Raw genomic sequence first — 14,202 nt, 5'->3', positions numbered from 1 at the left:
AAGGTCTTCAAAAGTAGGTGCCAAAAGGATTACAGGCATGGTGCCTGCCTAATATTTAAGGGGAGGGAATTCCAAAGGGTAGGTGCCACTACACGAAAGGGCTGCTTCCTATGTTGTGCGGAACGGATCTCCTGATAAGATGATATCTGCAGGAGGCCCTCACCTGCTGCAGAATGCAGTGTGACTGGATATAAAGGGGTAAGAATTTTTCAGGTATCCTGATCCCAAGCTGCATAGGCCATGCTCTGGGGCCATTCTCCCCATCCCACCCCATCCCACAACCAGTGGTATCCATCCTCTTCCTCATTACTAGGGTTTCACAACTGCAGTGTTATAACTGACCTTCCTTGCAAGAAAGCTCATACAGTTATAAACATGTAAAGCATCTGTTCAGGAAAATCTGTCTCTTGCAAATTTGGATTACCATTTTGACTGGCTGTCAGATGCTGCTGTGCTTCCTGCTTAATGTTTTCCTAGGTCTTAGCAGCATTATGCTGAAAAAGCAAGGTGTCTTAAAATATTCCATAGTGCAAAAAAAAACCCAACCCCCCCACAACTCTATTTTCTTCTTACTATAGTCCAAATTAGAGTGTGTTGCATCTAGCACCCCATGCTGTTGTGCTATATTTCTGAATCCAGAACTACAATTATGTTAAAGTAGTAGTTCTCATTTGGTAAAGTCACTTGTGAAATTACAGCGGTCACATCTGGGTCAACTGCCAAACCCATCAGCTATCATTCACCCCAGTTACTATAGTTTCACTCTACCTGAAGGTATAGTAACTGTAAATATTGCAAGGAAGATTGGTTCATGGGTTCCCACTAGAATAATAGTGGTGCCCGTTACCCTTTCAACAGGCTCCAGATTTCACTTGAGAAGTCCAGAATTTCCCCAGTACGATGCTTCTTCCTGCCTTCAAGGAGGCAGAGCTCCCCTTGGCTATGCTAGTGAGGGATAGACAAACCTTCGGCTTCTGGCATTTTGTTTTTTGTTTTTTTACTAGGTCTACCAACCAGAGCAGAGAGCTGAAGCTCAGGAGTTTGTTTTGAGTACCAGAACTGAACAGAACTAACTGTCCTTTTATACAAAAATCTAATCTTGGTTGCCCCAAGCTTTCTTTATCTCAGCAGTACAATGTGGGATGGGATGGGGGAGTCATTTTGTTGCTGCTATGCAGGGGATGCTGGTTCCTTTGGGTGAAAGGGGCACTGCCCTCAGCCAGCCCCCACCAGCCTGCCTTCTTATTTACAACCAGCCCCGGGGAGGGGGTGGCACAACCTGTCAGCTTCCTCTTCCTTTTTCTCAGCAGGGAAGAGGATGGGGGACAAAACTAAAATGAGCTGGCTCTCCTTCCCATTGGCTCTGGCTCCACCTAGTGTTTGAGCTCCCTGTCTTCCACCCCACCAGTCCCAATGGATACCAGCCACCACTGCTGCTAAGGTTAAACAATTGGAAATGAGAAATCCTTGCCAATCTACCGCAAATCATCCAGAGACCTACCATGAGATCCAGATCCATCTTCTGCCCAGCCCAATATTCATAGTGAATGGGTGTGGGAGAGTCGTGTCTAAGAGAAATCACTAGCGAAGGCAGCCTGGAAAGCCTTCCCTCTCCTTATGTCACAAGCTCTAGGTTTCATTTCTAGTAGGTTCTCAGTAAAAAAAATACATTTTTTTCTTCCCAAGGTTTCTTGGGAGTGATCGCCATGAGACTTTCTTCAGCAGTACACAACGGCACAGAATAGTAAGTCACAAGCACACAGGGAGAGGTGACTGCAAGCCTGGAAGTGGTATGCAGTGGGAGTCTGGGAGGTTTGCTCACTGCTTCAAAACTCTTGATGGGTTTTGCCATCCGCCTAACGTAGTGCCTGAAGGAACACAGGGGCATAAGGCTTGATGGACCTCATCATATGGTGAATATGTGGGTGGGCATAGCTCTATTGCTATTAGAAGAAAGATAAAGAAGATTGGTTTCTTGTGTGTTTTGCGGCTGAAAGTGGTGGTGGTAGGGAGTGTCCTCTTAGACATTGCGTACTACAGTGATCTATAAAGTTTCCCCAAGACTGAGCTCGAGAAGGAAGGACACTTGTTAGCTAAACATAGTGTTGCATGCACCCCAATCTCTGAGAAGTGAGAGACTTGCAGAAGTTCCTGTGCTTACCCAGGGTTTGGTTCCCTTGGAATGAAGGTCAGCAGAGACTGTGATGTCATTATGGTTTATTTACACATATATGCAACCTGAGTATAAGGTGGAGGGGTTCTCAGCATTGTCCAACAGACCTTGCTTCCCCATCAGGCTTCCAGGGAGCCCCCCCCAGAGCCATACCTTGGGATTCGGCTCAAAGAGAGCAGGCTTCTCTGTCTTTCTCATCCCCATGGAGACTCTCTTAAAATCTACATCCTCCCCCAGCCAGGTGAGAGCAGCAAAGGGATACCCTCGTTCCTATGGCAACATATTGCTCTCCTGGCAGAGTTCCTATAGCATCCTTTGGCATGTAGATCAGCCCATCAAGCAAACAAAGTTTGACTAGTTCGGTAGACGTCTTCCATTTCAGATCCCAACATCCAGATACAGGATTACGAGCTTGAAGGGGACCCATAGACACATCCATCCCACCCACCCCTAATCTTACAACAATAGTTATAACTCCTCTTACTTGCTTCACAGGCAGGGTCATGTAAACTGATAAAAGCTTCCAGTAGAATAGATCCACCCAGTTCCAGTCCTGTCTCCTTCACAGCAAGAGTCTCTGCCTCTTTGTTGTGCCTATTAATGAGATGTAGAGATATTAGCACTGCTAATACTTTCCCCAAATTAAACCTCGTAAAACAGGGGCTACTTTGTGGCAGTGTTCCTTTGTGCTATGGATGATTTTATTAGAACAAACATTTCACTCTGTCCTCCATCCTGGCCTGTGTTATGGCCCTCCTTATTCAGTTTCTATTTTTGTTTTTTGAAAAACGTTGTTAAGAAACAAATTAAATTGTACAACATAAGAAGCAAATTAAAATAAAACAGAGAAACAACTTGTGTGTGTCTTTACACATAGATGCAAATATATCTCATAGAAAACAATAAAGAGAAGTTGAAATGGATCTCAATCTTACTCAGTTTTTATCTGGGATTTTCTTCTTTCATTTTTGTAGTCTACCTAGATGGACGTTGCCACTTTTTCTCTCCTTGAAGAACCCCTGGCCTATTTTGCCATTTTATTAGTCTCAAGATTCCCTTTCTTACTTCTTCACTGAGGATAGGCCATAGAGGGCATGGGTTTGTTTGTGATAGTTTGGCATTATTTTAAAAAAGGAAAAGAATTAAAAATTAAAATTAAATAACAGCCAGACTGGGTAGCCAATTGGAGTATTGCACTTTTATGGGGAAATTAGGACAGTTAATAAGAATGACAGTGGAGGGGTGCTATTTCAGACTTGCCTATTTATATGTGGGAGATGGCTGCTAACAATGGAAGTCAGAAGAACAGCTCTCTAACTTCTCTGTGCTTCCCTTCAGCTGTATGAGATCCTGGCTACCACGTCCTATGGAAACCCCAAAGCAGGGCAGGTTGGAATAGAAAGGCTGCTGAGTGAGGAAGTCTTCACAGCTGCATTCCCACTGCACGATGTAAGTTGGCAAGCGCTCTTCCCATTCAACTTTTCCCCTGGGTTAGTTAGTCCATAGTAACACTGAAATAGTTGCCAGAGAGATTTGAACGTATGAACAGGCGGTATTTAGCAGACATGCTGCAAGTTCACATGTGCGTGTGTACATGCACAGCTGCTCTATACTGAAATTATTCATCCATCTAGCACAGGGCTGAACAGAGGTCTTTGCATCCCCTGCTGACCTGTCCCTTTAGCTGGGGATGGCAGGGATTGAACCTGGGTCTTTCTGTATGCTACAGACTCTGTCACTGAAATTTGTGGAAATGTGTGTCTCCAAGGCATCACAAAATTAGTCACTCCCAACTTGTGTACAATCTTCCTGAAATAGCAGAATACAAGATGCGCTAATTATGCATGTAGATAACAGGATCTACCTCTTAAGTGGCTATAGAATAGGAGCTGCATACTGTGAGCTCTGTCCTTCCTTGCTGCAGATGGCTGCTTGTGTTGGCTCAAAAGCAGTGCCTACATACTACCATGGGGGGCAAGAAATCAAATCCACTCTTTTAAATCTTCATTTTTTTATGTCTAGACCAGAGATGTTTGGCTCGAGGCGGGGGGCGAAATGGGGTCCTCCAGGCTTCTGTAACTGGCCCTCGGGACTCTCCCCAGGCCACTCACCACTCCTCAGCCAACCCCCTTCTCGCCAGTCCTACTTCATACACACCTTGAGTGTTTTTGCCTGGCATGCTCCTTAAACTTGATAATGCCTCTTAGATGCCTGGATGGCAGATAAAGAGGGGAGTGTGCCTAGAGACCAGCCTATTAAACAAAAGGAAAATTACTTTGGATGGTTCACCCACTTTTGCCTCTGGGCCCACCCACCCCTGGCATGTGGCCCTTGGTCTGAAGAAAAGGTCTAGACCAGCCTTTCCCAACTAGTGGGCCACCACATGTTGCTGGACCACAACTCCCATCAGACTTAGCCAGCATTGGCAATGATCAGGAAAGATGGGGATTGTGGTCCAACAACATCTGGTGGCCCACTAGTTGGGAAAGGCTGGTCTAGACCAAATAGGTGTGCATCAATGTGCCTGGCGGAGCTGCAAATCCAAGTCTGCAGGCATGAGATCTCTTTCACAATTGATTTGAAATGAAAAGGGGATTCAGAGATGGTTGAGAGAGCATATGGGCTCACTCATATAAATGTTTTTAGGAGCGATCCTGCAGATTTTCCTGTTAGCACTACCTTGATCCTGCAGGTTACATAGCAGCTGTTCAAACTTAACTGGGGAAAGGGGGCTCACAGAGTGAGCAGGCCCTCCTTTTCAAGGGAGAGATGCATGAAGCTCTCCCTACACAGTGTTTGTCGGTCTCTATATTTAGGTAGGGAGGGGAGAGATGACTTGCCTCATTCCAGTTGTATACCAACATGACCATCTTTTGGATGGACAGCAAAAGCCCATCTGCATTGATGCTCAGTACTAAGGATCAATACGCTAAGGTTTTTCTTCTTTATAACTCTATAATAATTTCACAAACAGGGTTGAGAACTTAATTAGATTGAAAGCTAGGTTTCTTCTGGTGTCTGTCTTCTTGGCATAGCTGTCACCTATATAAAAACGGAAAGTGAAACTAAAATAAACTAACTTTTGCCCCTAGACAAACCTCAGAAATACTGAAGTTAGGCAACATGACCAAATGCAAACAAATATATATATCAAAATATACTAGATCCTTTCTTTATAGACTTAAAAAACCAGCCCTGTTTGTCTTGCATTTTCCTTTGATCTATCTGCATTTGGAATGAGATCAAGATTCACAGGACTCACCGAGCTTTCAAAATTTGAGTTATGGCCTACTTTGGCAGTTAAATAGCTATTTGCTTTATTTTTTTTTTAAAAGCAGATTTGATGTAGCACATTTTGATTGAGAACCCCGATTTTACAGTTTGTGCACAATTTTGACTGTACTGTAGATAGGGATGGGGGAGAAATTTGGTTCAGTTCACATTTTAGAGTGAAGTTACCCAATTTGCTGTTTCCAAAACAATACATGAACCCAAATGCAGCTGTCCTATAAAAAATTACAATTTTGCAATACAGTTCTCTAACTAAATGTGTATATTAGGAGAAAGTATGCATAAAAATACATTTATTAGTGAAAATCATACAAAAATGCATTATATTAGGGAAAATGTCTTATAAAGTGTGTAAAAATAAATGTACACTAAAATGCTGACAGACTTCCATGAAGACATTTTTAAAAAACCGCAAACTGATGCAGAAATCTGGCAAACTGAATTTAAGATTGGACAGATAAGAAACAGAAAAACCAAAATTGACAGATTCATCCATTCCTAGCTGTAGAGCATCGGACTGGATTTATGCAAGCAGAATCCCCTCCTTTCAGTCATCATCCAAATATCTACTTGATTGTGCAGAAGACAAACAATATACTTGTTTGTCTCAAGAAAGGGTTGGAGCATCTGCCTTGCATGCAGAAGGTCCCAGATTCAATCCCTGGCATCTCCAGGTAGGGCTGGGAGAGATTTGCTGCCTGAAACCCTGGAGAGCTGCTGCTGCCAGTCAGTGTAGACAAACCTGAGCAAATGGACCAATGGTCTGACTCTGTATAAGGCAGCTTCCTGTGTACTGATAGTTTTCGTTTTGGATTCTGTGGATATGAATCTGAATATTTAGTAACCCATTTTCTCTGTTATGAATGAGGAAGTATTTTTATTATACATTTTAACATTGATCTATTCATGAAGGCTACAATAAAGTATTCTATTTTTGAAAGGTATGCCCAAGTCTTAAAAGGGAACTTCCGCATGTTAATATAAAATGCAGCACGTTTTAAACAAATTAGTGCTTGATGCAGATAATAACACTCTTTTTGCCAAAAGGGTCCCTACAAGTTGCCATTGGAGGAGAATCCCCCCATTCAGCTGAATCAGAGGCAGATTCTTTTCCGTTACTGGGCCCGGTGGAGTAAGTGGAAGAAGTACCAGCCTTTGGATCACATCCGCAGGTACTTTGGGGAGAAGACTGCTCTCTACTTTGCCTGGCTTGGTGAGTACAAGGCCTCTTGTGTACGTTCCCCTAGCATCTTGTTCTAGTACCCAATGGAACTCTGAGTCCATATTCTGAAATGAATCCCTTCTCCTACTTGCTCTATAGGCTTGGCCATGTCAGTCAGGGCAGAGTAGTCTACAGATTGACAAAAATGTGCATTAGCAAACCAGGTAAATCTGGACTGGAGCATATCAACACTACAGGTTTTAACTTGTTTTGCAGTCATTCCTGGGAATTCTGTTTCTGTGGAGAGGTAGATTTGGAATCTCTAACAACAGAGTTTCCAGGAGCTTCCTGAACTACAATTCTCAGTATTCTTCGGGGAGGGAGCCATGACTTATATTGGTATAAAACCAATATAAGGTTTTGGTGTAGAATGAGGCCTTAGAAAAGTGATTTGTCTAAGCCTTTTTTGCTGTATGCAACTCAGAAAGATTGCATGGCAAGGAAAGAGATCGGTGATTCTTTACAGTACTCATGTGTGGTAAAAACCCCTCTACCCCAATTCTGAAAATTTTCTTTTATTTTTTGTACTCCGTCTTCAGTAGATAAGTTGTGGGTTAAAAGGCAGATTTGCAGTGTACATATAAAACATTCCAGAATTGTAATGCTGTTCAAAGCACCTTTTTTCTCCACTTGCTCTCATTATATGCCCTTTTCTATCAAACGTCTGTATAGCAGAAGCGGAATAAAAAAACCCTGGCAGAACTGTTTGACTTAAGAGTGAATGTATGGCTGTGGAAGGGCCATAGCTCACCGGCAGAGTACTGGGCATGTTGAACATCCTGGTTTCAATCCCATGCATCTCCCAATTAAGTGATTTCAGGTGGTAGGCTCTCTCTGAAGCCTTGAGGAAACTGCTGCCAGTCAGAGTAAACAGGATTGATCTAGATTAGGGACAGGCGAATCTGTCAATTTCAGTTTCTCACTTTTCCAATCCTAAATTAATGTAATGGTATGTGTGAGATTTATGGTTTGAAGCTTTATTTTAATTACAGGTAAACCTTTGCCCAGGTGAACGCAAGGGTTTATGTAGAAAAACTGGTATAAAGAAAATATCTGTGCCTAAATAAAATATGTTCCAGTTAGCACTGCTGCTGCCACTAAGACAGCTGCTGCTTGCTTGCGTGCTTGGGAGTTTTCCTACTGAGATGTGGAATAGCCCTGCTGCTGGTGAAGGGAAAAGGCACTACTTTTTTTCATAAATACGCTTGAGCCTCAATTTTAGTAAAGCATGATGATGTTAGTAAAACACGGTGAATAATATATTAATCCAGCCCTTACTATCTGTCAATTGAAATGTTTAATGCTAGTGTTCGTATTGCTGAAGACTTAGGATATGTTGGCACTGCAGGCATACACCATTCAAATTTTGTACATCGCCCAGAGTGACTGGTTAGCCAGCCAGATGGGCGACTAAGAAATCCAATAAATAAATAAATAAATAAATAAATAAATTCAGTTCTCCATATTTCTGCATCAGTTTGTGGAGTTTTTAAAAAAGGGTTGTCATAAAGATTTGTCAGCGTTATGGTGTGAATTTCTCTCTGCACACATTTTTGTATGTAATTTTACCTAATTACACAGTGACAAGAGTGGCTGTATACTACCGTCAGTATGGATTTTTTGCATTCCGCAATGTTAAATTGAAAATATCCTCCCATGCCATTCTGATGCTTCCCATAAGCTCATTTCAAAACAAAACCTTACAAAACTTATAGATCTGAACTCAGAAACTCTTGCTTAACAAACCTCTAAATTTTCATGGTGATACACAAAACAGTTAGAGAGAATCAAGAGTTCAAAGTGTAAAAAGAGAGAAAAAACAGGCCCCTTTTGGACTTTTTTCCATCAGAGTTCTCATAATCTGTTGAAATTAATTAAAAATCAGCATGTTCACAGCGTACCTGTAATCCTATTACTGACCTTGTCCCGTACTCTGACCTTCAACTTCTACAGTTTAAAAGTTAAAAAAAAATGCCTGGCTGATTTTTAATTAATTTAAGAAATGTTGGCTTGAACTCAATGATAATGTTGGGCATGCTCAGCAAGAACCAACTGTCAGTGTTCTAAAAGCTGGACTCACAGCTGCTGGGTTTGCCTAATCAGGGGGCCACACCCACACCAGACTTTAATTTCATGTGAGACAGTCATGGCTTCCCCCAGAGAATCCTGGGAAGTGTAGTTTGTGAAGGGTGCTGACAGGAGACTCCTGTTCTGCTGACAGAGCTCCAGTGGCCAGAGTGGTTTAACAGTCAGCCACTCTGACTGAAGCTCTGTAAGTGGAACAGACCATCTCCTAGCAACTCTCAGCACTTTTCACTAACTACACTTCCCAGGATTCTTTAGGAGAAGCCATGACTGCCTAAAGTGAAATAACAGTCTGGTGTAGATGTGGCCAGTGACAGCTTTGGTTTAAATTTGGGTGGGAGGCTACATGTGCCTGTTGCAGAATAAAAAAGGGGGGGGAACCCTGAAAAAGAATGATACTGTTCACAAAGTTTTCCTTTTGGAGAGGAAAGGGGCTTTCCCTCTGCCCAGTGCCTACCCACCCAATCTCCTCCCCTACCCCCCCAATCTCCTCCCCTACCCCCTACCCCAGCATGATTGCACAGGAGTAAATCCCACTGAACTCAAAAAGCATGCAAATGATCAAACCTGCCCTCCCCTTCTCCTCTCTCCTCTCCCCTCCCTCTTGCCCCTTCCTTCTCCCTTCCTTCACCCCTCCCCCATCCCCTTCCAATCCCCTCCTTCCCCTCCCCTCCTCCTCCTTCCCCTTCCCTCTGCCCTCCCCTATGGTCAGTTTTACCTATCCTAGGACTACAACCTGGGAGACCAGGGTTCAAATCCCCACACAGCCATGTAGCTCATTGGGTGACCTTGGGCCAGTCACTCCCTCTCAGCCTCAGAGGAAGGCAGTGGTAAACCCCTTCTGAATACTGCTTACCATGAAAAACCCTATTCATAGGGTGGCATCACTAGGCGGGTGCAGGGGGTGCGGACTGCACCGGGTGACACCATCTGAGGGGGTGACACCCAGAGCCGCCCTGCCCCTAGGCACCGGGAAGCAGGGCAGTTGCAGGAACTCAGGGAAGCAGCAGCAGCAACAACGAGGGGCGCGCCAGAGAGAGGGAGAGAGAGAGAGAGATAAGCGACCCCCAGCCAATAAGCCGCGAGGGCCTGCCCCCAGAGGAGAGGCAGTCTGCGGGGCCAATCAGCTGCACCCTCCCATTTTACCTTTGGCCTCCCTTCCCTCCCCCTTTAAACTTTAAAAAGCAGGGGAATTGGGCAGCTATAGTGAATGCACTAGGGAAGCAGGAGACCTGACCTCATCTCTGAAATATTGTACTGCCCTACAAAATGCAAACACAATTTGTTTGCAATACAGTCCAATTCCTGTGTAGCTTGGAAGAATTTGGTAACATGTGCCTCTGAGAATATGGTGAATGGTGGCAACACCTGCCATCTCCAAAGATGGAGAATTACATTTTCATATGTTTGTTGGTGTCCTTCTTACTTTGCTCCTTTTTTCTGTTACTACTGTCTCTACAGAGAATCTAACCTAGAAAATTATATTTTTCTCATGATTCATCCTAGAAATCTGTGTCAAATTTATTTTTATTAATTTCAAAGCCTTTTTATTGGTCAGTGTCATATGATGGTGAAGATAGACTTTTGTGTTTCAGACTGGGGGTTATGCTCTATTTCTATTTTGGGCGTATTAACAGTTGAATCTGAAACTGCAGTTTGATGTAAAATCAGACTGATTACAATATGTTGCTACTTAAGCTATGACTCTAGCTGTTGGAAAAAACAAAGTTGGCCTGCCCAAGATGCATGTTTCCAGCCTGCTATACTTAAACTACTCCATTTAAGGAAAGGTGGGCATGGTCCATTAAAAACATAGAACATATCTAGAATTTTGCTAGAATATATTTCACCTCCCACTGTTTTATCTTGTGCAAACTGAGACACTCCTCATGTCCATTGGAAACTATTCTGTAGAACAGTCAGTGCCATTATTCCACAATTGATTTTGGACCTTTTTTTGAGTGTTGCAAAGTGTTGCTGTACTTCACATATTCACAGAAACAGAAGCAAAAGAGAATGATTTACTACAGGAAACTTCACTAAAATTGCAAAGTAAATCAAATATTTAAAGTGACTATCTGAACGATATCATCTTTTAATATAGTTGCTTCCTCCCTGCTAAAACAAGATCAGCACAGCACATGTCTTGTTTGTGTTCTTTGGGCTGACTGCAGGTGTTGCCACCACTCTCCATATGCTCAGAGGCACATGTTACCAAATTCTTCCAAACTACACAGGAAGTGGATTGGACTGTGAAAGACCAACCAAAATTGTGTTTGCATTTTGACAGATTTGTAGGGCAGTACAATATCTCAGAGAGGAGGTCAGGTCTTCTGCTGCCCTGGTGCATTCACTATAGCTGTCTAATTTCCCTGTTTTTTAAAGTTTGATAGAAATATCTGTTGGCTATAGGTACATTCTTAAACCGTAAGGTTTTTTGCTTATTAGTGAATATACATATATTTTGCAAGCAATTTTCTCCACTGTAATGCATCTATGTATGTTGTTTTCACTAATATATGCATTTTAAAGTACACTTTTCGCCAATACATGCATTTTTGTACAAATTATTCGATTGGAGAACTGCACTGCAAAATTTGGAGAAGTGTGAATTTCAGAGGATAGCTGTATTTTGGTTTGTGTGTTGTTTTGGGAAGTGCCAAGTAGGTAGATTTGCATTAAATGTGAACCAAATCAAACTTCTTTCCCATCCCTAATCTTGATAGACCAACGGTCTGACAATATATACTGGCTTCATATGTTCAGTGCTATGTTCAGTATTCTATTTGTGATACATTTTAATGTTGTTGAAGGCTGAATCTTGCCTGTTGAAGATGTTGCACATGACCAGCTCACTAGGGCCCTGGGTTAACACATGTATTTTTTCCCCTATGTTCCTGTAGCCACAATGTATCTCTTCACGCAATGACTGTGTGAATATATGGTGTTCCTATGTTTTCCTTTCCTCAGTCATTGGAAATCAAGTGTGAATGCCACATTTAAAGGCTCCCCATTGGACTTCATACAGGTCTCATACAGATCATATGGCTCATTAGTGGGGGGCATCAAGGAAAGGGGTAATCTTCTGCCATGTATGACCTACATGGACACAGTCTGTATTTTAATTGAAGGAGAGAGTTTACAACAGTATATATAGCATTACAGTTGGTTGAACCTTTGAGAAATCTTCCTTGCTAGTTATGCATACAGGCCCTCAAAAGGTATTCTCTCAATTTAGCATCCTGTTGACTTGCGAGAATGCAAAATTCTTTTGGCATGGTCCTCTTTGTTGTGGGGGAGAATTACTACCTTTGGAGGCCGGTTTCCAGCAACAGGGATTAGCCAGTGACATTTCAAGGTAGATTTTCTAACCTGTTGGGTTAGGTTCCAGGTAGGATGCTATGAAAACATGATGAGCATGTGATGGATACTATTTCCCTCAATATTACAATGTATACATTCTTGGAGCCATCCTGTGTTGTAGGAACTTTGCCCATTAACTTACTCATAGTCATAGCATCCTGTTACACATTGTTCACTTTCCTGGAAATACAAGCAATTTCCATAAGATGGCTCCTTTCCACAAAATGAATGAAGTTTGGTCCAGGCTTTTTGTGGCAAGCAAGCTGAGGATGGGCAACAGCTAGAGGTGAGTCGGTGGGGCTCTGCTTCTGCAGTCCTAATATGCTTTTACTTCTCTTCCTTTAGGTTTCTACACTGGGTGGCTTTTCCCAGCAGCTTTAGTGGGGACGCTAGTCTTCATAATAGGCATCTTTGTGATGTTTGATGACATCCCTACGTAAGTTCCGACTTCCCGCAACACCATGGACAAGCCATATGGCTTTGTAACCCCTGACTTTTCCACAGTCCTTGAGTAGAGCATGGCTTTTCAGGCTTTCCCATCAGCCAACATGGAATACCTGACTGATCAGATGTCTGCTGTTTAGATTCACAAAGCTCACTGGAAATAGCATTCCTTGGAGATACAGACAGAATGTGACTGGTGGCTTTGCTGCTCAGCAGATGTCGGTGCAGCCAGTGTTGAGTAGCACCTAATGCAGTCACGTTTATCCTTGCAAGCAGTGGCAGCTGGTGGCTCCATGTCAGTGGGGCAGTGGAACCTGGTTCAGGTTTTAGCCCGAACTTTTAAAGAGCTGAACCTTGAAAGTTCAGATTAAATCCTGGACTAGATTTCACTGCCCCACTGACATGGAGCTACTAGCCACCACTGCTTGCAAGAGTTCAGAAGAGAAGCTAAGAGTCAATAATGATAATGTGGTGGTTTAATTGTTTTCTTTTCCCCACTTTTATTTCTGCTCCCCATATGAACTACAGGCAGGAGATCTGTACCAGTGGTGGTACATACCAAATGTGCCCACTCTGCAAAGTTTGCCCTTATTGGAACCTCTCCACCGTATGCCCAATGTTTCAGGTACAGTTCATAGCTCTGATTCAAGCGTAACTTAGAATGTGGCAAGGAATTTAATTCCTTTTTATTGAAGTCGTAATAATGTTAGAGTGGGAGTACAATGTATGTTCGCAGATTAAAGTGCCCCACAGAAAAAAATATCAGATGTATTGTGATCCATTCATTTTCTACAGTGGGTGGAGTAGGTGCAGCCTCTCACTTGCTCCAGTAAGGAGGAGATATGCAAAACAGACTTTACATCCTCCTCTGGGAGCATAACCCTCCCAGGTTCAGGACATAATGTAGCTAAAGGGGATGGGAGACCCAAAACCAAAGAATCACCTAGCTAAAATTTATTGAACCGTAACAACACAGATCTTTAAAACCCCTAAAAATACAGAGGAAGAAGACAAGAGAGAAGCCATCCCCAGGATGTAAATTATTCTAACTATAAGCCCAGAGTTCTTTCCTTCCAGCCATTCTTAGTGAGAATACCACCTCACAGCAAGAACTCTAAAGCCTGTGCTCGTTGCCCCTCAATCCCAGCCTAAAGTCTGTTGCAGCTTGCTCCTCTCTCTCTCTCTCTTTCTTTTTTCTTTTCAGGCTGGTCGTCTCTTTGATCACGGTGGGACTGTCTTCTTCAGTATCTTCATGTCTTTATGGGCAGTCACGTTCCTTGAATACTGGAAGCGCATGAACGCTACCCTGACACACCGCTGGGACTGTTCAGACTTTGAAGATATTGAGGTACTGGCTTTGGGGGACCTCTAATACCACTAAAACCCAACACTGACACACAGTACACTTCAGGTTTCCTCTGTTGCAGGAACGTCCGCGGCCCCAATTCACTGCCATGGCGCCCATGACAACCATAAATCCAATCACTGGCGAGGAGGAGCCCTATTTCCCTAAGCGGAATCGTTTCAATAGAATCATCGCTGGATCAATGGTCATCATCATGATGGTGAGGGAGCTCCTGTTTGGGGACAGAGGTGTCAAATAGGCCATTTGAGGCATAACAGC

The 14,202-nt window shown here is 43.0% G+C and overlaps 1 protein-coding gene across 1 annotated transcript in view; it reads left to right on the top strand.

The window, feature by feature from the left end:
- ANO7 (anoctamin 7) overlaps nucleotides 1-14,202 on the top strand; it is a 50,925-nt gene that overhangs the window by 11,877 nt on the left and 24,846 nt on the right. Inside the window, exons 6-12 of the mRNA XM_061636665.1 lie at nucleotides 1,687-1,744; nucleotides 3,512-3,622; nucleotides 6,512-6,677; nucleotides 12,480-12,570; nucleotides 13,107-13,203; nucleotides 13,783-13,926; nucleotides 14,006-14,143. Of these exons, the coding sequence (XP_061492649.1) occupies nucleotides 1,687-1,744; nucleotides 3,512-3,622; nucleotides 6,512-6,677; nucleotides 12,480-12,570; nucleotides 13,107-13,203; nucleotides 13,783-13,926; nucleotides 14,006-14,143 (805 nt within the window). The remainder of the gene's footprint in view (nucleotides 1-1,686; nucleotides 1,745-3,511; nucleotides 3,623-6,511; nucleotides 6,678-12,479; nucleotides 12,571-13,106; nucleotides 13,204-13,782; nucleotides 13,927-14,005; nucleotides 14,144-14,202) is intronic.

The sequence above is a fragment of the Rhineura floridana genome, chromosome 7 (genome assembly GCF_030035675.1).
Source record: "Rhineura floridana isolate rRhiFlo1 chromosome 7, rRhiFlo1.hap2, whole genome shotgun sequence".
Classification (NCBI taxonomy): Eukaryota; Metazoa; Chordata; class Lepidosauria; order Squamata; family Rhineuridae; genus Rhineura; species Rhineura floridana.
Note: the sequence above shows the minus strand (reverse complement) of the source record. Positions and strands in the feature narration are given on the sequence as shown.